The following is a 23,875-nucleotide window of genomic DNA, read 5'->3' on the forward strand; positions in this document are numbered from 1 at the left end:
AAATTCTTAAAATGATTCCTTCACGTATTCATCCAGGGACTCTTCCTCAAAGGACACTTCCGAGAACTCTATCACGGTTTTCTTAAGAAATTTAACATATATAATTTTTCGAAAACTGTCGCAATTATTCCGTTAGAGGGTTTTCCATAAACTCCTCCAGATGTTTCCCAGAAATTAGTCTGGGAATCTTCGATGCTTTTCTAAAAAAATGTTTAATTCATTTTCCCGCAAATCCGTTTGGGACTATTTTTTATTTCTTAGTAGCATTATTGACTCCTATCACAATAGGATGCTATGGAAATGTTAAAAAAAAATGAATAATTATTAGTGGATTTCCTGGTAGAAATTTTAGAGAAAAATGTTTACCAGAATAGTAGAAAACATTCGCAGGAAGTTCCTGAGGTGCTATCGAAGATATTTTTGCAATAAGTGTTGTGCTAATTTCTGGAAAAAATCTCTTTCGATTAATAAGACAAGTATCTCAAGTAAATTGGTAGAATATCTGAAAGACTTTTCGGAGCCGTAGGACCTGGTAGAACCTACACAGAAAAAACCAAGGAATTCTTTCAAAAACCTAACAAATTCAAGCATCCAAATTGTAAAATGTAAATTCATATATTTAGCATATCACCAGTATGAATCCTAATTAATCTTAATTTCATAACTGTACAAACATCACTTGCGTTAGCTATCTTAGAAGCCAGTAGTTCACTTGGGGCATCTCTCCCTCTCCATCCGTTGTATCGCGTATCACGCACTCGAGTCGTCCGATGTGCTCTGAGTACAGGCCGTCCCCGTGCTATTGTTGGTAACCGCGCCCTTCGCATCCTCAGCCGTGCGCTGATTAGTGGCCCTTCCACTAACAGGTCGAGCCCTCCGCAAGAATATCTTCTCGATCCCGTGGATGGGCGATTCGAACACTAAGCACAGGCCTAGTGCCGTCAGGAAGGTGAGAATTACGTGGGATAGAGTGACGGCCGTCTGTGGAGAAGTGTATAAGTATGGGAATCGCTTCCGGTGAATTGGAATAAACTCTCTTACCATGTTGATGACACCGCCGTACAGCGGAACTCGCTGCGACGCGCTGAAGTACAACTCCACGAGGCCATTCGTCAGATATGCACAGTACGTCAACCGACTGATGGGAACCAGAAGCCGCGATGAGAGGAACTTCTTCAGCGGTCCTGCGTTCCCGGTCACGCAGGCCAGCACTAGCCATCCATTGGAGAGACTCCAGCCGAGCCGATGCAGTGCCGCGTACAGAGCGTTGTACAGGTAGTCGCTCGTTCCGGCCGAATTGTAGAACGTGGTTATGCTCAACATCGATACCGTTCCTATCAGGGTAGACGCCGTCCAGAAGAAGAACAGCTTCTGCTTACCAATCGTGATGCTGCGGAAGAGTTCAGGGAGAAGATTATGGAGTTGTCTGAGATATGAAATGGGACGGGTCCTACTTCTTTTGCTGCATAATGTGCACCAGATATCCGACGGCCAGTCCGAAAATGTAGGCCGTTGCTCGCATGTGGGTCTTCACGTAGACGTTGGCGAAGTACGAGTTGGATTGTAGGTCAGCTACTTCACTAAAATTTCAGGAAATGTTACAAACCTAGCAATGACTTCAAGAGATTCCAACTCACTCCCCGAAGATCATCAGCGAGGGATCCAACTCTCCGTAGTACGTCACCAGGAAGGGAACCACCACGGACACGGTCGCTACCGTTCCGAGCAGCGTTGCTCCAACTCGCCGTCCATATCGCCACAGTGGATACAGCAGCAGTGGTGCCAGCACGAACAGTTGCGAATCCGACGCCAGATACCACGACTGGAACATACAGATACTATCCGTCCCGAGGTAGTTGTTGATGTACAGAGCATTACGCCACCAGCTCTCCCTGCACCTTTGCTGCTCCAACAACATCCGCTGATCCCACAGGGGCCCACTGCCCAGGCGGGGAAGCCACGTGGCGTACAGGGCGATCATGGCACCGTACGCCGGAGTTAGCCGAATGTAGCGGAAGATGTACAACAGGCCGAAGTTGATCTTGCCGTGGCGTTTGTCCAGCTCGATGAGCAGCAGGCGGGCAAACAGGAACCCACTCAACAGCAGGAAGGTGTCGACCAGGAGGGGCGAGTTGAGCAGGAAGGCGTTCCGCAGGTATTTCGATTGCTGGGAAAGAGTGAGAAGAATTTATAATAGTGGAAGATTTTCTCCCATTATGTGTAATTGTAGGTATCAAGCCAAAAAGCAAGTTATACAGAATGGCTCTCAGCGATTTCTCAACAGAAATCTCCACAAGAGTCTTTAAAATAACGACTACATGAATGTTCAAAGAAGTCTCCACAGTGAACACGAGGCTCTTTGTAAGTCTCCTCAGAAATCTAAGCAGAGATATCCTCAGATGGCTCCTCAGAAGTCTACATTAGAGTTCTGAGCAAAAATCTCCTTAGAAGCTTTCACAGAAGTCTTCACAGTTATGCCACAGAGGTGTCTCCATTGTTGATTGATTCTCGCGAAAACCGGCCAGGTGTTTCCTGACAAAGAGCTCTTTAAACTGCGCATGGCAACAACATGTATGCATGTCAGACAGTTCAGTTACAGAGAAAAGTACAATGAGCTGGATATTGTACACCATCCAAGATGTTTATATATATTATAAAGATAGAACCTCTTGGAATATCCAGAGGCGGCATCCACAAATTACGTAACGCTCAAGGGGGAGGGGGGGGGTAGGCTCAAGCGTTACGGCTCATACAAAAATTTAAAATTTTTCATACAAAAAGCGTTACGGAGGGGGGGAGGGGATCAAAAATTTCCAATTTTAGCGTTACGTAATAAATGGACGCCGCCTGATAACATTCGGAAATTCTTGAAAATCTCTGAAAATTCTTTCGAACCTTTCTAAATTCTTCTATTTGAAAAGATTCTATTAAGAATCACAGAGAATTCTTTGGGAGCATGTGCCGGAGTAAGCCGCTTGAGTCCTTGGGAACCTATCAGCACAGACAAACAGACGGCACATTTAGAACAACTTCCTTTAAAATCTATCGCCCAGCTCACACAATTATAATCTGGTGGCCGAATTTGCACAAAATATCATTATGTGCAACAAGGCCTGCAGAAGCCGCCAGTGTAAAACTTCAAACACAACGAAAAACGATACGTGCGCCTCTAGTTGTTAGATATAGAATATGAGAATTTTGAAACGACAGTTTGAAGCGTGGTTTATGAAAAATGTGCATACTCATCCCAACTCTAATTGCTTGCATTTTCATTTACTTTTTATTCAATTGACAATTGGGTCCTAAAATTTTTAATGAAATCTTGATTTTATTTAATAAAACCGAAGAGCATGTTACTGTAACTACTTTAGCAATTTTTCCCGCTCAAATAATGGCTATATCATGTTTAAATTTTAATTTAAAAAATTGGCCCATAAATGAACCTTGACACTTTAGATCATGTTTGACGTTCGCTTAGTCGACAAAACACCACAGGGGTTTTAGTTTTAACACTGGGATTGTTCCTATCTGACATTTCGGAAGGGACACGTTGAACAAAATACACACAAAATTTGAGTTTGAGCCAAGGGGTGTGACAAAATCTAAAAAAAAATTTTTGGACTTAAACCAACGGAAAACATTAGAAAATTGAGTAAACATGTGTTTTTGACCTAAACTTAAGTGTTTGACACTAAAATTGGGACAGGGCTTTAGGACCCTATTGACGAATTCCATGTCAAATCGGCCAGTCGCAGAACTCGACCATCTTCGATTTGCAGTAAATTTAGCACATTTATTTGGTATGGCACAATAAGTGTTTTCCATAGAAAAATTGATCACTTTAACTTGAGAATAACTTTTGAAAATAGTCTATACATTTTTGCATGCAACTTATATGAAAAATTCTAACTCCGAGACTCTTGATTTTTAAGAAAAATGTTCTATGAAGAAATTGTAGTGAACCGTTTGGCCTACAAGTAAAAAATGCACACTGAAAAAGTATGTTATGTTTTTTCATGAAAAATTAAAAAATAAAACCTAAATTTTAAATTACACATAAGCCTCATTTTTGATATTGTTTCAATATTTACCATAGACTCAAAATGTTAAACAGATGTTTGGGACAAAGTTTCACGATGGAGAAATTTTTAATAAAAAATCTTCAATTGATTCTAAACCATAATGATTACATGAAAGCCATTTTCGAGCCATTTTCGTAGCCATTTCGAATTATATCAAGTTTAATGTAAAATATATCATTTAAATATTAAAATAGACCGTTTTCATTAGTTATTCGCGATTCTCCATCAATAATAATACGTTTTTGAGAGTAAAGACCATATTTCTTTCCACTTACTTATTTTCCTTGATGGAGAATCGCAAATAACTAATGAAAATGGCCTATTTTAATATTTAAATGATGTTTTTTGCATTAAACTCGATATAATTCGAAAATGGCTACTTCTAGAGAAATTATCCATATAATATTTATGGTTCAAAATAATTTCAAGATTCTTATTAAATCATCAGCAGGGTTGCGATGGATCTTCTTCGTGAACAATGATCGACGCATCTTCGCGATCCAACATTCGCCAAAATTCATTTTTCATTTTTGCGTCACGAAGAGCATCGCAAAAAGCGAACGGATGCAACGTCGAAGAAGCAAAATGAACACACCGATAAGTGGTTCGCGAAGCCTCTCCCCTCGTAGGATTCATTTATCCACGTGCTGTTCATTCTCGTGATTCATTGCAAGGTTGCTTCTTCTCGTAAAGTCAAGCAAACACTCCACGCTAAGCCAGCTCCACGCAGCGCATGTGTTAAAACTACACAGAATGAGGCAACCAATGCAGAACTGGCTGACTGAGTGAAAATTCTGAGTAGGTTGCACTAATTCTGTGAGTTACCGACGTTTTCGCCTTCGGCTGTCCGAGATCGATGGAAAGGGAACTGTCAATGATATCCCGCGTGGCAGCAAACAGTTGGCCGTTGGTAAGATGGGGAGTTTTCTGAGATGTTTTCAAGCGAAAAGCCGGAAGGTGGTCGCAAATGCGAAAGTTTTATCCTCATTTGCTTCCGCTTCGGCTATTGAAAATGAAAAAATCTCTGAAAATCTTTAAAATTGGAATGTTTTTTTTTTAATGTTTTCAGAAACAAAACAAAAATGGAAACGAATTCCGCATTCCAAGCGTTCCTCCTCTGTGCGCAATTCACTCATTCAGTTTTGTTTACCACCGTTTGCACAAAACTGTGTACAGCCCCTTGCACAGAATCTGTGCTGCACGAAAAGAGGCCAATTTTGTGCGCTCGGCACTCATTTTTGAGCGGAGCAAGTTTAGCGTGATTGTTACAAGCCCACATGAAGATGATCGAAATGAATATTTTTCTGTTCTTCGCGAAGAGCAGGCGGCGTGGATCGTACCGTTCACATTACCAAGCGATGGAAAATCACCCGATGATAGCGTCGGGAGAAACAGCGATCCGAAAATGAAACACGAACGAATGAAGCGCCCGAACGGTTGTTTGTGTTTATTCGCAGATTCTGTTTTGATGCCTACGAAAATTCATCGTGCCTCGCGTTTCCGATCGTTGTTCAGCAACATTGAATCATCAGAACGTATCCAGCTTTTTACGTTGGCTATAAAACACCGGGGGTGATTTGGGTTTGACATTCGTTGTCCCCATATTTTATAGTTAGGTCTTAGTAGGCAGTAAAATGCGTTTGTTGATTTATGTGTCAAAGATTTTCACTCCACTGTTATTTTCTTTTTTTTATCTCATTTCAGGTCACCCTTCTTAGGACCGCTGTAATTAAAAATGTAACGAATATTTGGCTCATCCTTGGTCATCCTTGTAATATGAATCTAAGAACGATGCTGATGATAAAATTTCATCTGAAAGCCGTAATTATAGACGTGTGACAAATATCAATTTCTTTAGAACCTTGAACATGAATCTAGCGCAACCCTGTGAGATATTCACACAGGGTCCTTGAAAATTTCCATTAAGTCTTGAGAAGTATAATCCACAAATCTCGACACAGTTATAGGCGAGATCCCACGAGGTCCAGGACATAACTTTACTCGAATCCTGGGCGGGACTCTCACATAACGTTAGAGTTTATATCAAAAAATTTGAAAATTTTCAATGAAATCGTTTTGTTTCAAATCTATTCATATTCGATGTTAAGTTCAAAGCATGTGCTCCTACAATGTTCAAATAAATAAAAAATACCTAATTGAGATCAATATAATGGAAATTGTGTCAATTCTCTTTAAAATATCGTCGGTATTGATTTAAAACCTGATTTTTTTTTTTAATATAGCATCCTCTCTTGCACTAAATGAATGAATCATGCAAGAAACAATCAAATTATGAGCCTTTATATTTGAATTTGATCACAAGTTTTGCTATAAAAGGATACTGGTAACACTGGCTTTTATATCGTCAAGGTTATCGACTGAAAAACAATGGGGCAGTCTTAGTTGAGCTGTCACGTCCTGTCCTAGGGTAAACCCGTTGAACTCTGACATTACATCGTCAACATGAGAAATTTCTAGCTCCTCAAAGCTTGCTTCGATTAAGCTATAAAAAAATCATAGTGTTTGCACTAAATGCCAAATAGGGGTGGTTCAAATATTATGCCAATTTAGCGTAAAAATCTGGATTTATTTTGACAAAAATCAAAATTTTGAAAATTGGCCAAAAGTTGTTCTTAGAAAAACATTTTTATTAAAAACTAGTGGTCCCGGCAAACTTCGTCTTGCCATCAAGTAGGCTGATAAGAAAATGTCAAGAAATCCCCTATACAAAATGTTACGTTAGTCTTTTCCCGTTTTCCCCATTATTCCGGAGACTTTTCGGAACTTTTTCCTCGCACGAACACGTCGCATCCCTTGTGGAGGGCAACAGTGAAAAACTTGCGTCAATCCGATGACCCGCTCTCGAGCCATTTCGTGACATACAAACACCCCTCCATTTTTATTTATATAGATTTCTTCATCATACAGTTAAACCTCCATGAGTCGATGTTCTATTACTCGATATCGACTCATGGAACCATATTAAAAATTAAATTTCATGGTTACTACGATGGTCCCCTCAAACGGGTTTCCATAGTATTGCTGGGCCCAGATAGCCGTAGCGGTAAACGCGCAGCTATTCAGCATGACCATGCTGAGGGTCGTGGGTTCGAATCCTGCTGGTCGAGGATCTTTTCGTAAAGGAAATTTTCTCGATTCCCAGGGCATAGAGTATCTTCGTACCTGCCACACGATATACACATGCAAAAATGGTCAATCGGCAAAGAAAGCTCTCAGTTAATAACTGTGGAAGTGCTCATAAGAACACTAAGCTGAGAAGCAGGCTTTGTCCCAGTTGGGACGTAACGCCAGAAAGAAGAAGAAGAAGTATTGCTGTTCCATGACTCGATATTTCCATGAGTTGATGGTCCCTTCAATATCGACTCATGGAGGGTTGACTGTAGAACATTGTCCCAAACATCTGTGTACTATCAAGATTCTATGGTAAAAATTAAAAAAAAATAATAAAAATGGGGTTTTTGTATAATTTAAATTTTTTTTTAAGTTTTTTTTTTATTTTTTTATGAAAATAAATAAAATATTTTTTCAGTGTATATTTTTTATAGTCTAAACGGTTCACTACAACTTCTTCATAGAACATTTTTCTCCAAAATTAATAGTTTCGGAGTTAGAATTTTTCTAATAAATTACATGCAAAAATGTATAGGCCATTTTCAAAAGTTATTCTTGAGTCAAAATGATTTTCTATGGAAAACACTTATTAAACCATACCAAAAACATGTGCAAAATTTAATCCAAATCGAAAACTGTCGAGCACGATTTTATTTTATTTCTCGACTCATTCTGGATGGCATTCGTCAATTGCATTCCTATTTCTTTTCTAATTGCATTTAAGCTCCTTTTCCAATTGCATTTCCAACAATGTTTCCAATCTACTTCTCGTTGCACTTCTATTCTTTTTCTATTTTCACATTTACATTTCCACATTTTCAATCAATTCCAATAATTCTGTATTTCCATTTCCATATTTTTATATCCACATTTCCGTTTCTACATTTCCATTTCACATTTCCATTTCCACATTTCTAATTCCAAATTTCTATTTTAAAAATTGGTTTCTAATATTTCCATTTCCACATTTCTATTTTCACATTTTTTCATATACACATCACCACTATCTATTTCCATATCTATTATAACATTTCCTTTTCCACATTTCCATTTTCATGTTTCCATTTACATATTTCTTTTCCCACAGTTCCATTTCTACGTTCCCATTTCAACTTTCCAGTTTCCGCATTCCCATTCCACCATTTACATATCCTCGCTTCCATTTTCGAATCACACATTTTCATTCTACGGCCCAGATAGCCGTAGCGGTAAACGCACAGCTATTCAGCATGACCATGCTGAGGGTCGTGGGTTCGAATCCCACTGGCCGGGGATCTTTTCGTAAAGGAAATTTTCTCGATTCCCAGGGCATAGAAGTATCTTCGTACCTGCCACACGATATACACATGCAAAAATGGTCAATGGGCAAAGAAAGCTCTCAGTTAATAACTGTGGAAGTGCTCATAAGAACACTAATCTGAGAAGCAAGCTTTGTCCCAGTTGGGACGTAACGCCAGAAAGAAGAAGAAGAAGTACATTTTCATTTCCACATTCCCATTTCCATATTTCTACTTTTCCATTTCAACTTTTCTAGCTTCTATAGTTTATAGTTTCTATATTTCTATTTCCTTTCCCAGAGTTACATATCCACGATTACATTTCCACATTTCTATTTTCATCTTTCTATTTTGAAATTTTCCTTTTCATATTTCCATTTCAACATTTCCACTTCCACATATCTATTTCCACATTTACATTTTCATATTTCTATTGTCATTTCATTTTGTATTCCAAATGGAAGAATTTAGAAGGAGGAAATGGTAATTTGGAAGAAAAAAAATGTAAAGTATAAAATGTAAAATGTAAAATGAAAAATGTAAAATGTAAAATGTAAAATGTAAAATGTAAAATGTAAAATGTAAAATGTAAAATGTAAAATGTAAAATGTAAAATGTAAAATGTAAAATGTAAAATGTAAAATGTAAAATGTAAAATGTAAAATGTAAAATGTAAAATGTAAAATGTAAAATGTAAAATGTAAAATGTAAAATGTAAAATGTAAAATGTAAAATGTAAAATGTAAAATGTAAAATGTAAAATGTAAAATGTAAAATGTAAAATGTAAAATGTAAATGTAAAATGTAAAATGTAAAATGTAAAATGTAAAATGTAAAATGTAAAATGTAAAATGTAAAATGTAAAATGTAAAATGTAAAATGTAAAATGTAAATGTAAATGTAAAATGTAAAATGTAAAATGTAAATGTAAAATGTAAAATGTAAAATGTAAAATGTAAAATGTAAAATGTAAAATGTAAAATGTAAAATGTAAAATGTAAAATGTAAAATGTAAAATGTAAAATGTAAAATGTAAAATGTAAAATGTAAAATGTAAAATGTAAATGTAAAATGTAAAATGTAAAATGTAAAATGTAAAATGTAAAATGTAAATGTAAAATGTAAAATGTAAAATGTAAAATGTAAAATGTAAAATGTAAATAAATGTAAAATGTAAAATGTAAAATGTAAAATGTAAAATGTAAAATGTAAAATGTAAAATGTAAAATGTAAAATGTAAAATGTAAAATGTAAAATGTAAAATGTAAAATGTAAAATGTAAAATGTAAAATGTAAAATGTAAAATGTAAATGTAAATGAAGCTTAGAAAATTGAAAACTTGAAAAATGATCAGGTAAGGGGCTTAAAAGAGATTGAAAATGGAATGGAGGAGGACTGAAAATAAGTTGGTACAGGTATGTTCCGTTTTTATCAACACAATCGGCGATTTTCAGTTGACAAAAACGGAACCGTGACAAAAACGGAATAATTTTCTTAGACAAAATATTTTACAAATATGAAATGGAAATTGCAGTTTCGTCAGGATAATACACATATTCATCATAAAAATGTACAGTATTGATGTTTAGGAGCTGTGAGGAGCATTTAGATTATTCATTCTTATAGGTTCATAATGAAAGTTGATTGCAGAGTCCTATCAATCAATATGATTTTGTAATAAATCTTTAATAGTTTTGTTTTTCTTGGTGAGAATCAATAAATGTAACATAGAATATTAAAACGATAGTCACATAAATGTTCTTTACATCACAAGGTTCGTCATGTTTGTAAAAATAACTACAAGGAAGTGGGGCAAGCTGATCATTTTTTTAAGAAAGATTCAACAAGAAAAATATTTTTTTTCTACTGTTCATCTTCATCATTTTGCTTATACTTCTTTATGGCATTACATCCCAACTGAGAAAGAGCCTTCTTCTCAGCTTGATGTTCTTATAAACACATTCGCTGTTATCAATTGATAGTTTTTTGCCAAGGTACATTTTTTTTAATTTTGGGCAACATCCGATTAATGATTAAATGTGAAGTTATGATGCGAAAGTTTTGAAAATTGAAATGAATATTTACGGTTTCCTGTGCTTTGAATTGACAAATTTAACAGTAAAATAATGTGTTGATTTTTCTTCTAGAGTAATTACTACCAATTTCGACAAGGATGCACTAATCGCCCATCTAAAACAGCCCCACCATCGCCTTTTAGCTTTACGTTAGATCACAAATAGACTGGCTATAGACAAACCTTAAGTTCTAGTTTTTGTTGAGTAAAATAGTATTAAATACTAGTCAAGCTTTGTTTTGCCATCAAGTAGGCTGCTCCAGGTGTTTGTCCAGTTATTCCAGATGATTTTCCAAATCGTTTCATTCGCTCAAACACGTGGGAACACTTGACCAATGCAACAGTAAAATAATCACGTAAGTCTATCAGGCCGTTCTTAAGACATTTCGTGACGTACAAACACCATTTAATTTTTACTTATATAGAAGTTCATCAAAAACACACAAGTGTACAAACTCTAGAACCAGCATCACCAAATAAGAACTTTTTGTGAAGAAACTCTTTTGTAAAGTTTTCTGAATAAGCGTATGGCTGTTGGTATAAGGATCCTAATTTAACTTTTAGTCTCCATGTGGGGAAGGGGTTCATGTCTGCTCAAAGCTCAACATTCCAGCAGATTTGGAATGACAACAAAATCTTCTACAGATTGCTTAGTTTTGCTGGACCTTTTCCCCTACCCCTTGGAACAGGATCTAATCAATGTTTGCTATATTTGTGCAATGCTAGGTCGACAACCTTATCAAAAATAAAATAAACTCGATCATGTCTCTTGTTGTTGCCCAAATAATCTTGAGTTTATTCCCAAGTGCATCCCTTATCAAAAATAACTGAACATATATGGGATCGTCCATTAATCATGTAAGCGGTTATGGGGGGAGCCAGGGGGATTTGAGATATCTTATGTGCCATACAAATTATTTTTTATTTTCATACAAAAAATCATACCATAGGGGAAGGGGGTAAATATGTCTATCAAATTTACATAGAAAATTCTTTTATGCCATGTTATATAAGAAAAAGTAAAGGTCTCTGCAACTCTCTTAAATACGTATTCAACTAATCACAAATTCCAGTTGTTGTTAGGACGTGGCCAGAGCAACTTTTGATTATTGATGGATGGGCTAATCAGCCAACAAACTAAGCTAAGTTTGAAAACTCCAATTGATTAGTACATAAGAAGGAGTGAAACCTTATTGAATCGTATATGACTTGACACCTACCATGTATCGTAGATGCTCAATATTGACATAATGTCGAAAATTCAACTCTGAGGCTATCAAAAAGCATTTCAATTGCTTCAAAATAAGTATTTAGTTTATATTCTAAACATTTTGAAAATTAAAAAAAAATATTTTTGTGTGTTGATAAAAACGGAATAATTTGTTGACGAAATCGGAACGTGACAAAATCGGAACGTGATAAAAACGGAACATACCTGTACAGGTCGGACTCGATTATCCGGAGTGTCGATTTTTTTTTCACTCCGGATAATCGAATCACTAAGAAAAAATTGAAATCTTCCATAAAAGAACTTAAATATTATCTTTTTCCGTTGTTTTATCTCTATGATGCGGTGGCGTAGCCAGAAATTATTTCTAGAAACAGTAAGGGTCTTTACAAGCAACAAATATTTTGATCAGCATACACAAAAAATCACTTTTTCAAACCCCCTTTTTCTTAAATACGTTCAAATCCATTCATATTGCATACAGTAATGACCCGATTTTGTCAGCCCCCGATTTTGTCTACCCCCGATTTTATCTACCCCCGATATAAGCACCTTTTTTGACCCGATTTTGTCTACTCCCGATTATAGCATCCTTTTTGCCCGATTTTGTCAGCCTTAAAATTGATTTTTTTTTAATCAGAGTAAGCTCGTCTATACTGGCAATATTGGGTGCATTATGTCAATTATGACCTTGGCCACGTCTATACAATCATCTAAAGACCAAAAAATTGAAATCTGAAAACTTTCAATAATTATTCATGAAACTGATCAATGTTACCTTGCATCACGGTACATAGAAAATTGAATTAAAAAACACAATGTTTATATTGAAACTAAGTCCTTAAGTTTAAATAAAACTTGAAAACAGTCGACAATTTTTTCCCGATTTTAGCTATTTTCCGATTTTTTCAACCCTAAATTCAGCATGGGGCTGACAAAATCGGGACATTACTGCATTGCAATACCAAATTATCTCAGATTTATGCATGAAAATTGAAAAACAAGAACATCAAAAAACAAATTCCGGATAATCGAATCCCGGATAATCGAGTCCCCTGGATAATCGAATCCGACCTGTAATAGAGATTCAGAATAAAGGGCCTGAACATGAACTTAAGATGGACTGAAAATTGAATGAAAGACGGATTGAAAAAGGAATTGAAATGGAATTGAAAGGAAGCTGAAAAGAACTGAGAATGGTTTGGAAGTGGACTTTAAATGACCAGGAAATGGACGGGAAACGCTCTGAAAATCAAAATGAACTGAAATGAAAATGGAATAGAATTATACTTTAAATAGACTGCAAAAGAACTGGATCAAAAATGGACTGGAATTTCCACATTTTCATTTCCACATATTCTTTTTCACATAACGTACATTCCCAATTGAATTTATAAGATAAAGAAATGTAAAACGAAAAATTGCAAAATAAATATTCAGACGAAGGGAAACAAGATCATTTTCTCTAGAAGAAGGTAAACTGTAAAAATGAATAACATGAGAAATGGACAACTGTGAAAAAGAAAGCCGAAAAATAGACAATGGCAAATGGAAATTGTAAAACAGTAACACAGAAAACTGAAAAATTCAAAACTGGAATATTGAAGTTTAGAAAATTGAAAACTTTAAAATAGAGAATAGATTGAAAAAGAAAGGGACTGAAAATGGAATGAAGGTAGACTGGAAATTAATCGGCAACGAAAACAAACTGAAGATGGATTGAAACGGACTGAAAATTAAATAGATGAGAGATTGAAAAAGGACTAGAACATATTGGAATTGGATTGGAGTGGACAGAAAATGAACTGAAGATGGATCGGAAGTGGACTAAAAATGACCTGGAAGTGGACTGGAAATGAACGGGAAATGCTCTGAAAATCGAAATGGATTAACATGAATTGTAAATGAAAATGGAACAAAATTATACTAGAAGTAAGCTGAAGAGGAACAGGAAATGGAAATAATAAATTATAATAAATAAATATATATACAGTTAAACCTCCATGAGTCGATGTTCTATTACTCGATATCGACTCATGGAACCATATTAAAAATTAAATTTCATGGTTACTACGATGGTCCCCTCAAACGGGTATCCAAAGAATTGCTGTTCCATGACTCGATATTTCCATGAGTCGATGGTCCCTTCAATATCGACTCATGGAGGGTTGACTGTAAAACGAAAAATTGGAAAATAAAATCTAGAAAAAGCGAAAAGACCATTTTGTTTTGAAGAAGGTAAACTGAAAAAAATGAACAACGTGGAAAGTGGAAGACTGTGAAACAGACAAAAATTAGAAACTGGAAACAGTACAATGGAAACTAAAAACTCTTTGAATTGGAAACTCAACACTGGAAACTGAAAACAGGAATTTAGAAAATGGAAAATGGAAAATGGAAAATGGAAAATGGAAAATGGAAAATGGAAAATGGAAAATGGAAAATGGAAAATGGAAAATGGAAAATGGAAAATGGAAAATGGAAAATGGAAAATGGAAAATGGAAATGGAAAATGGAAAATGGAAAATGGAAAATGGAAATGGAAAATGGAAAATGGAAAATGGAAAATGGAAAATGGAAAATGGAAAATGGAAAATGGAAAATGGAAAATGGAAAATGGAAAATGGAAAATGGAAAATGGAAAATGGAAAATGGAAAATGGAAAATGGAAAATGGAAAATGGAAAATGGAAAATGGAAAATGGAAAATGGAAAATGGAAAATGGAAAATGGAAAATGGAAAATGGAAAATGGAAAATGGAAAATGGAAAATGGAAAATGGAAAATGGAAAATGGAAAATGGAAAATGGAAAATGGAAAATGGAAAATGGAAAATGGAAAATGGAAAATGGAAAATGGAAAATGGAAAATGGAAAATGGAAAATGGAAAATGGAAAATGGAAAATGGAAAATGGAAAATGGAAAATGGAAAATGGAAAATGGAAAATGGAAAATGGAAAATGGAAAATGGAAAATGGAATATGGAATATGGAAAATCGAAAATCGAAAATCGAAAATCGAAAATGGAAAATGGAAAATCGAAAATGGAAAATGGAAAATGGAAAATCGAAAATGGAAAATCGAAAATGGAAAATCGAAAATCTAAAATCGAAAATCGAAAATGGAAAATGGAAAATGGAAAGTGGAAAATGGAAAATGGAAAATGGAAAATGTAAAATGGAAAATGTAAAATGGAAAATGGAAAATGGAAAATGTAAAATGGAAAATGGAAAATGGAAAATCGAAAATCGAAAATGGAAAATGGAAAATCGAAAATGGAAAATGGAAAATGGAAAATGGAAAATGGAAAATCGAAAATGGAAAATGGAAAATGGAAAATGGAAAATGGCAAATGGAAAGTGGAAAGTGGAAAATGGAAAATGGAAAATGGAAAATGGAAAATGGAAAATGGAAAATGGCAAATGAAAACTGGAAAATGAAAACTGGAAAGTGGAGAGTGGAGAGTAGAATAAGAAAGTTGAAAGGGAAATGTGGATAGTGGAGAGTTGAAAATAGACAGTGGAAAGTAGAAAGTCGAAATTGGAGACTGGAAAATGGACACTGGAACCTTGAAAGTTGAAATTGGAAATTGGAAAATGAAAATAGAAGCTGGAGTGAGTGGAAAATGGAGAGTGGAAAGTGGAAATTGGAGAATGGAAAGTGGAAAGTGGAGAGTGGACAGTGGAATGTAGAACGTCGAAATTGGAGACTAGAAACTTTAAACTGGAAAATGAAATGGACTGGAGAGTGGAAAATAGAAAGTCGCAATTAGAGACTAGTTCCCAGTCTGGATACTGGAATCTTGAAACTTGAAACTTGAAATTGAAAGCTGGAAACTGGAAAATGGTAAGTGGTAAGTGGAAAGTGATAAGTGGTACGTGGTAAGTGGAAAATAGAAAGTGAAGAGTGGAAATTGAAAAGGGGACAGTGGAAAGTGGAGAGTTGAAAATAGACAGTGGAAAGTAGGAAGTCTAAATTGGAGACTGTAAACTGGACACTGGAATCTTAAGAGAAAACAACTACTAAACAAGAGCTCGACACTGAAGAAGCCTGTAAGTCACAGAAGAAATAGGCTTATCTGTCAAGATAAGCTACATATTAGAGTTTAAAGGTATTTGCTCGCCTTACTAGTGATTTTAGCATTTTTTTTTTGCGAAAGTGAAGTGTTAAATTTCAATTAGTAGTTTTTTTTTCTCTTAAACATACTCTCATAATCCCTCCTCTAAATTTAATAAAAGAAAGTGTACTGGAATCTTGAAATTGAAAACTGCAAACTGGAAAATGAAAATGGGAGCTGGAGTGTGGAAAGTGGAGAGTGGAAAGTGGACAGTGGAAAGTAGAACGTCGAAATTGGAGACCGGAAACTGGACACTGGACACTGGAAACTTGAAACTGGAAAATAAAATTGACTGGAAATGGATACTGGAGAGTGAAAAATAGATAGTGGAAAGTGTAGAGTGGAGATTTGAAATTGGAAAGTGGAACGTGGAAAGTGGAAAGTGGAGAGTGGAAATCGGAAAATGAATACTGGAATGTGGAGAGTGGAAAATGGACAGTGGACACTGGAAACTAGAAACTTGAAATTGGAAACTGAAAAATGAAATAGACCGGAATGGATACTGAAAACTGGAAAATGGAAATTTAGAAGGAGGAAAACTGCAAAATGGTAATATGTAAGACAGTGAAATGGAAAAGTGAAAAATGAAAGCTGGAAAGCCGGGATATGAGGAGCTCAAAATAGAAAACGAAAAATGGAAAATTAAAATTAAGAAGGGAAATTGAAAATGGAAAATTTAGAATCAAAAAATGAAAACAGGAAAATTGTAGTCAGAAACTGAAATATGGAAATTTAGAAAATTGGAAACTACAATGGAAAATGGACTGGAAAGCGTCTGCAAAGAGATTGAAAATGGAATGGAGGTGTACTGAAAATAAATTGGTAATGGAGATCCAGTATAAAGGGATTGGCCATGAACTGAAGATAGGCTAAAAATTGAAAAAGGGCTATATATTGGAGGAAAGCAAAAAGTGGAAAATGGGAAGAGGAAAGCAAGCAACAGTAAAATAGAAAACAAAAAACTATACAATTCAAAAAAGCAAACGGAAAATGGAATACATATTCATATTTAGAAAATTGAAAACTATAAAATGGAAGATAACTAGACAGGAAAAGAAAGGGACTGAAAATGATTCAGTAATAGAAATACATTATAAAGGGACTGGAAATAAACTGAAGATGGATTGAAAATAAATGAAAATTTAATTGAAGAGGAATTGAAAAACGACTATATATTGGAAATGGACTGGATTTCTACTTCCACATATCTAGTTCCGCATTTCCTTTTCCACATTTCCATTTCCATTACTTTTTCCATTCCCACTGGAATATGGAAAATAAAGACACAGAAAGCAAAAAATTGTAAAATAAAATTAAGAAGGAAAACAAGAACATTTCGTTTAGAAGAAGGTAAACTGTAAAAATGAAAAACACGAAATGTGGAAAACTGTGAAGTAGAAAGCCAGAATTGGAATTGGATTATTATCGAAACACAGCTCCTATATATTACGCGTACAATCAGAATCAGTTGCGTTAGATTGAAGATGCGTTTCTGGTTTGAACCAGTTGATAGAAATGAAATTAAAAAAATGCCAGACTAAAGATGTTTTGCTTACAATGTGCAATGCGTCCAGCATTTCGGGAATCACTGTACAAATACAATGATGTAATCAACAGAAAGTGTCAAAGTCAACAATAACAGTATCAGCAGTTCTTTGATTATGCAAATTCAGCGGTTCGCTTACGACAGTCAAGCATCTGTAAGTCGATATTGCATGACGTGATATCGACTTATGAAAGGAAATCAAACCATTCTTGAACCATCACTCCTAGGTTTCAATGATGGGCCACACAAACATTGATATATCCATGCTGAGAGATCTACTTCTGGTGGTTTGACTGTACTATATTCCCACAGAAGAACCAAGATTATTCTTGGGATTCACCATAGCGCGTGAACGATTATTATCAGTCCAGAGTCGAATTCATGATCGCTTTCGTTACAATTGGATGCATTGAAATTTGAGCAATCGAGTAGGATCCCACTCTGCCCCAGAACAGGGCACTGTCTGGTGTACCTTCCATGGGCGTAGCTAGTCAGCAACCCGTTTGTCAATGGAAAATAAAATCGGAAATTTTCGAATGTTGTAATATGTTATCAAATAATTTTAATAATAAATTAAAATATTTTTTTATAAATTGCTCTTGATAAGTGTAACAAAAAACGCTTTTACGTGTCTCAAAGATCAAACCATGTGTCTCTAGTAAATTTGTGGTTGCTAAATCTTATGCTGCTGTCAGAAATGTTTCAGAACGTCACAATTTTGAGCTTCAGTTCGCCAAAGTTGCGTTAAATACTGGATTTATTATTGTTCACACAGGATTTTAACTATGATTCAGTGATTTAATTCACCAAGCTTGCAGAAATTGACTTTAATATCGTTTAGGAAAATTGCATGATAAAATAACGATCAAATCGTTTTTGTCAACATGCCTGCAGTCAATTCAAATTCTTCCAAAAAAGGTGCGCTTTGCAAAAGACTAATGAGTTGAAATCGAATTCAGGTTGAATTCTGCGTCCATGAGTCCTCTCGTGGTGTAGGGGTAACGCGCCCTATCTAGTGAACAGGGAGTCGTGAGTTCGATTCTCACCGAGTAGACGTGTAATTCCACATCAATTTGTCCGTTTAATCCAATTGCAAAGTATATGTAATATTTAGTTTTACGGTAGTTGTCCAAATTTTCACTCGACTGGTTAGCCGTAAACGATAAATCATAATCAAAAAGTATTATGAACTATGTTGATGATTATTTTGAGCGGTTCCACAGAAAATGGCAACTTTTTTCCCAAATTTCATTTTATATTTTTTGATTTGGATGAAATTTTGCACATGCTTTCTTTATGCCCAAAAATGCCTTTTTGCATCATCGGTTCGCCATTTTGACTCTAGCCTTACTTTTGAGAAGGGCCTAAGTAAAAATTCCTTAATAATTTTCAAAAAATTAAAACTTAGAAACGGTTTGTCCGATCAGTTTGGTGTCTTCCCAAATTGTTGGAACTACAGGTATGTTCCGTTTTTATCAACACGATCGGCAATTTCCAGTTGATAAAAACGGAATCGTGACAAAAACGGAATAATTTTCTTAGACAAAATATTTTACAAATTTTAAAACAAAATTGCAGTTTTGCCAGGATAATACACAATTTCATGATATAAATGCACAGTATTGATGTTTCGGAGCTGTGATTGGTATTAAGATTGTTCATTCGTATAATCAGACTCCAATCAATCAATATGATTATTGCGATGCGATAAATCTCTAATAGTTTAAGTTTTGTTGATTAGATATTCATTGTTTTTAATATGAAATATTAAACTGACAATCACATAAATGTGCTGTACATAATGAGATGCGTCATATTTGTAAAAATAACTACAAGGAAGTGGGTCAAGCTGATAATTGTCTTTTTTTTCAAGAAAGATTTGACACGAAACAATTTCTTTTTCTTCTGTCCACGCTCATCCTTTTGCTTTAAAAAAAAAACAGTAACCTGAGAAAAAGGCTTTTCCTCAGTTGGGATGTAATGCCATACAGACATTACATCCCAACTGAGGAAGAGCCTTTTTCTCAGCTTACTGTTCTTATTAACACTTCCACAGTTATCAACTGAGAGTTTTTTTTTTCTAAGGTACATTTTGCGCACATTTGACATCCGATTGGTGATTAAATGTGGGGATATGTTGCGATAGTTTTGCAAGCTTAAATTAATAATTTACGATTTCCTGTGCTTTTTATTGTCAAAATCTATTCTGTAGAATGATTGTGTTATTTTTCTTCACTATCACTACCAACTTTGACTTCGATGCACTAATCGCCATTCTAGAACAGCGTCACCTTTACCGTTTAGCACTACGTTGAATCACGAATTGGCTAGTACTAACCTAAATTAAAATCCTACTATTGTGTTGGTTAAACGATGTTGAATAGGTTTATCAAGAACACAAAAGTGTACAAACTCCAGAACAAGCATAACCAAGATAGAACTTTTTCGTTAGAATCTCTTTTTCTAAGGTTTATGAATAAGCGTAGTTGGTATAAGCTCTTTATTAAACTGTTGGTCTCCATGAAGAGATGTGTGTCCGCTCAAAAATCAAGATCCCAACAAATTTTGGATGGGAACATGCGTGACGTGAGACGATTCAGTATCAACAATTTCTCAAACTGTTAGCCATCAGTCCTTTCCTCTCTTCCCTGATGCAAACTTATTATATGAAGATTCCAAGTATTTCAATAGATTGTTAAGTTTTGCTGGACCTCTTTCCCTACCCTTGAAACAGGACCTAATCAATGGCTAATGCTAATGCTATAATCTGTGTAATGTTATCGAGTTTGAGAGATGGAAGATAATGTACAAACTATGACGGGATCGACAATCTTATCAAAAATAAAATGAACTCGGTAATGTTCCTTTGCTTAAGGGGGCAGGATCCGTCATTGATTTCGGAATTTTCAAAAGCAGTTTTTTCGTACAAAATAAAGAATTTTTACTCGGAAATATGTTCATTGTATTCTATTCACCAAGCGAAACACAGTGAACAGATTTTCATCGAATAATTTTCAGTTTTGAACAGAAAAACTGCTTTTGAAGATTCAATGATGACGATGATTGCGATGACGGAGCGTTGAACGTTAACCCGTATAGGCCTGAGTGAAAGCAAAAATTCTAAAACCCTCACCGATTAAGGAATTCTTAATGGATTCCAATGATTTTTTGTCAGTGTACTGGCACACCTATCTAGTTTCTAGAAATGGACAGTGGAACGCGAAAATATTCATGTGGCCGGAGTTATTCCGGAGGATCATTGGGTCAGGTCGGGTGAGAAGGGTACTGTGCGTTTGTGCCCCTGGAGGTAGGCAAATTTCAAGTCAAAGATAATTTCAAGAATAGGCTATAATGTGGCCACTACATGACGGAATTTTAAGAAAATTGCATTAGTGTAACTTTTTGAGAAACGATTCAATTGGATCACTATGAGTTTTTCATTTGTCTAATCCTACAAATAACCATTTTCGGGTCCCGGGACGCCACAAACTTACGATAGAGTAGCCAATTTATATCTGAACATCTGTGCCAAGCTTATGGGAATGCATTTTGGTGCACAATTATGTTTGATTTCTACTTTTCGAGAATGGAAACGGTTTAGTATCCAACAAATCTATAGCCGGTTCTTCTGGGCATTACGTCCGAATGGTCACATCCGGTATATTTTAAACGGTGCAAAACTCTTAATTTATAATGTTGAATATCAGATTTTAATGATTTATGCAAATTAAAATGATTGTCATTGCAAATAAATAAATGTAACTTGGCATGGCCCAAAAAATAACCCTTTTTTACCCGACTTGACCCAGTGACCCACCGGAGTAACTCCGGCCACAGGAATATTTCCGAGTTCCTCTGGCTACTTCTAGAAACTAGATATGTGGACCAGTGAACTGACAAAATATCATTTGAATCCGTAACGAATTTGCTAAGAGGTGAGGGTTTCAGTATTTTTGCTTTCACTCAGGCCTATACGGGTTAAATATTGTTGAGTTCATTCTCAGGTATATTATTTATAACAAAGAACAGATCATTCTCATTGATATATGCCTATCACATTCACATAGAAAATTATATGATGCCATCTTATATAAGAATAAGGAGAGATCTCTGCAACACGAATTTCAGACGATGCTAGTAGACTTGATTATACTCCTGTACATCATCAGAGTTCAGTAACATACTCCAGAGCAGCGGGCTACCGTTACCTCTTTGCGTGAGACTGGAATAATACTAAGCAGAGAGACATCGAAAAATCAGCGAGAAAGATGCAGAACAGAGCAAAATTCAATAACAAAAGTTCCATAACAACTCTGCGAGTGCTGTTTTGTTCGGGCGGGACACTCAAGCTTTCTTTCAAAGTGTGGGTAAATATGACCTTATCAACAAGAGAGAAAGTTTACCAGAAAAAAAATCCTCGTACTTTTTTGAACTCTCATTCGAATCGTTTGAGGATCTGTGTTGAAAATGTTGAGTGCAATTTTTACTCCTCAATAAAACATCAAAATCGCCTCATTTTAGCATCGCAGAAGAGCTCTGTGAAGTTTGGTTGCTAGGACGTGGCCAGTGCAACTCTCGAATGTTGAAAGATGCATCAATCTTGTCCATCAGCCCATGTTAAATTTGAAAACTCTAATTGATCAAAATCATCAAACCTTATTGAATCGTATATGACTTGACACCTACCATGTACCGTAGGTGATCAACACCAACATAATGTCGAAAATTCAACCCTGAGGCTATGGAAAAACATTTAAATAGCTTCAGATAAGTTTAGAGTTTATATTCCAAGCTTTTTTAAAAAATAAGAAAAAAACATTTTTTTGTGTTGATAAAAACGGAATAATTTGTTGACGAAATCGGAACGTGACAAAATCGGAGCGTGACAAAATCGGAACGTGATAAAAACGGAACACACCTGTATCTGAAAAAAATATACACTGTAACAAATATGTTGTATTGTTTTATATTTCGAAAATAAAGCTTATAAATCAATTCTCTCAAAACTCGTATTTATTTTAATTTAATTTTTATATGTTGAAGTAGACAAAAAATGAAGTCTTTTGCACAGTGGGTCAAGATGGAGAAATCATGGACAAAAAAGTTATGTTTTTTTTAAAAAGGTGAATTTTTGAAAATGGTCATAATAAACTTTCTAAATGTTTTTCAACTCGATTTTACGACAGTACGCAAAATTTACAACAAAAAAGGTATACGGGAAAATCAGGCTAACTTTTACCGTTTTAAAGATACAGCGATTTTAATACAAAATTATGATATAATTTTCAATTTTCGGTCATTTTCGAATGTTTTTCGAGGCTCATAAGCCTAGAAATTTGTTCATTGTATGAAAGAGCAGATAATTTTTGACTAAAATGTTTGAAAAAATATTGATTTGGTAATTTTTCATGGTATGAGGCGAAATAAAAAATGTGCCCTGTAAAAATGATTTATTTATTTTTTTTTAACGAAACACAACTTCAACATTCAACATTGTGATATTTTGATATGTAATTATCAAGAAAATATGGAACAAAATGTTCAAAGCTAAAAAATAACGAATATAAAGCAATCAATACGTTGCATTTATATCGATTTAAGATAATGAAATATTTCCATTCGAAAACAAAAGCTTTATGAGTAGAGGTGTAACGTACCCAGTTGTCTCACACAAATATACCGGATGTTTTCTTAAAGCACGTTGGTATATTTTTGTGGTCGGACAGAAACGTACCTAATAGTTGATTCAAGTACCCATGTTGGTATAAAAAAAGAGCTGATACAGCAAAGACACAAGCAAGTGATAAACATGCAAGTGACAATCGAGTGAAAAGTAAAAGATAGCTTAGAACAATGAAGTATAAAATGAACACCATCAACAAAGGTTGTGTAAATGTGTTTTCAAAAAAGTGTTCAAAAAGTTACCGAAATCTCACGAAAAGTAATAATGCCAAATTTGTTGAACTATTTGCACATGAAAATCAGCTTAATAAACAATTTAAAATTTGCGATTCGTCTCGTTTACAATTGGCCAAAAGAACAGCATTATCAAGCAGTGATGACTTATCAAGTAGTGAAGAGGAAGATGTTTGCGTGGAAGAGGAAATAATAGAAGCATCAGCAACTTCAATACAGTCAACAGATTCCAATATGAATATTCCTAGTCAAGAGTCATTGGAAGTAACGTCAGCAACTTCAATAGAATCAACGCACTCCAACTTGAATGTTTCTAGTAGAAGCAACGTCAGCAACATCGATTGAGACAACGAATTCCAACGGGCTAGTCTAGCCAAAGAACGTGAACATCCCATCAAAAATGCCAAGGAATTATTTGATTGGGTCAAAAGCGAAAGGAGGAGCAACTAACACAAATTTTCTTTTCTTATGCAACTACAACAGAGTATGAACATATCAAGGAAC

The 23,875-nt window shown here is 35.1% G+C and overlaps 1 protein-coding gene across 1 annotated transcript in view; it reads right to left on the reverse strand.

Moving 5' to 3' along the window:
• Positions 1-596: 596 nt before the first annotated feature.
• The window catches only part of LOC5567316 (nose resistant to fluoxetine protein 6), a 91,973-nt gene continuing 68,694 nt past the window's right edge, over positions 597-23,875 (reverse strand). Inside the window, exons 3-6 of the mRNA XM_021839035.1 lie at positions 1,638-2,167; positions 1,455-1,580; positions 1,042-1,390; positions 597-981 (exon numbers count right to left, since the gene is read on the reverse strand). Coding sequence (XP_021694727.1) covers positions 751-981; positions 1,042-1,390; positions 1,455-1,580; positions 1,638-2,167 — 1,236 coding nt within the window. The 3' untranslated portion in view covers positions 597-750. The remainder of the gene's footprint in view (positions 982-1,041; positions 1,391-1,454; positions 1,581-1,637; positions 2,168-23,875) is intronic.

The sequence above is a fragment of the Aedes aegypti genome, chromosome 1 (assembly GCF_002204515.2).
Source record: "Aedes aegypti strain LVP_AGWG chromosome 1, AaegL5.0 Primary Assembly, whole genome shotgun sequence".
In the NCBI taxonomy this organism is placed as follows: domain Eukaryota; kingdom Metazoa; phylum Arthropoda; class Insecta; order Diptera; family Culicidae; genus Aedes; species Aedes aegypti.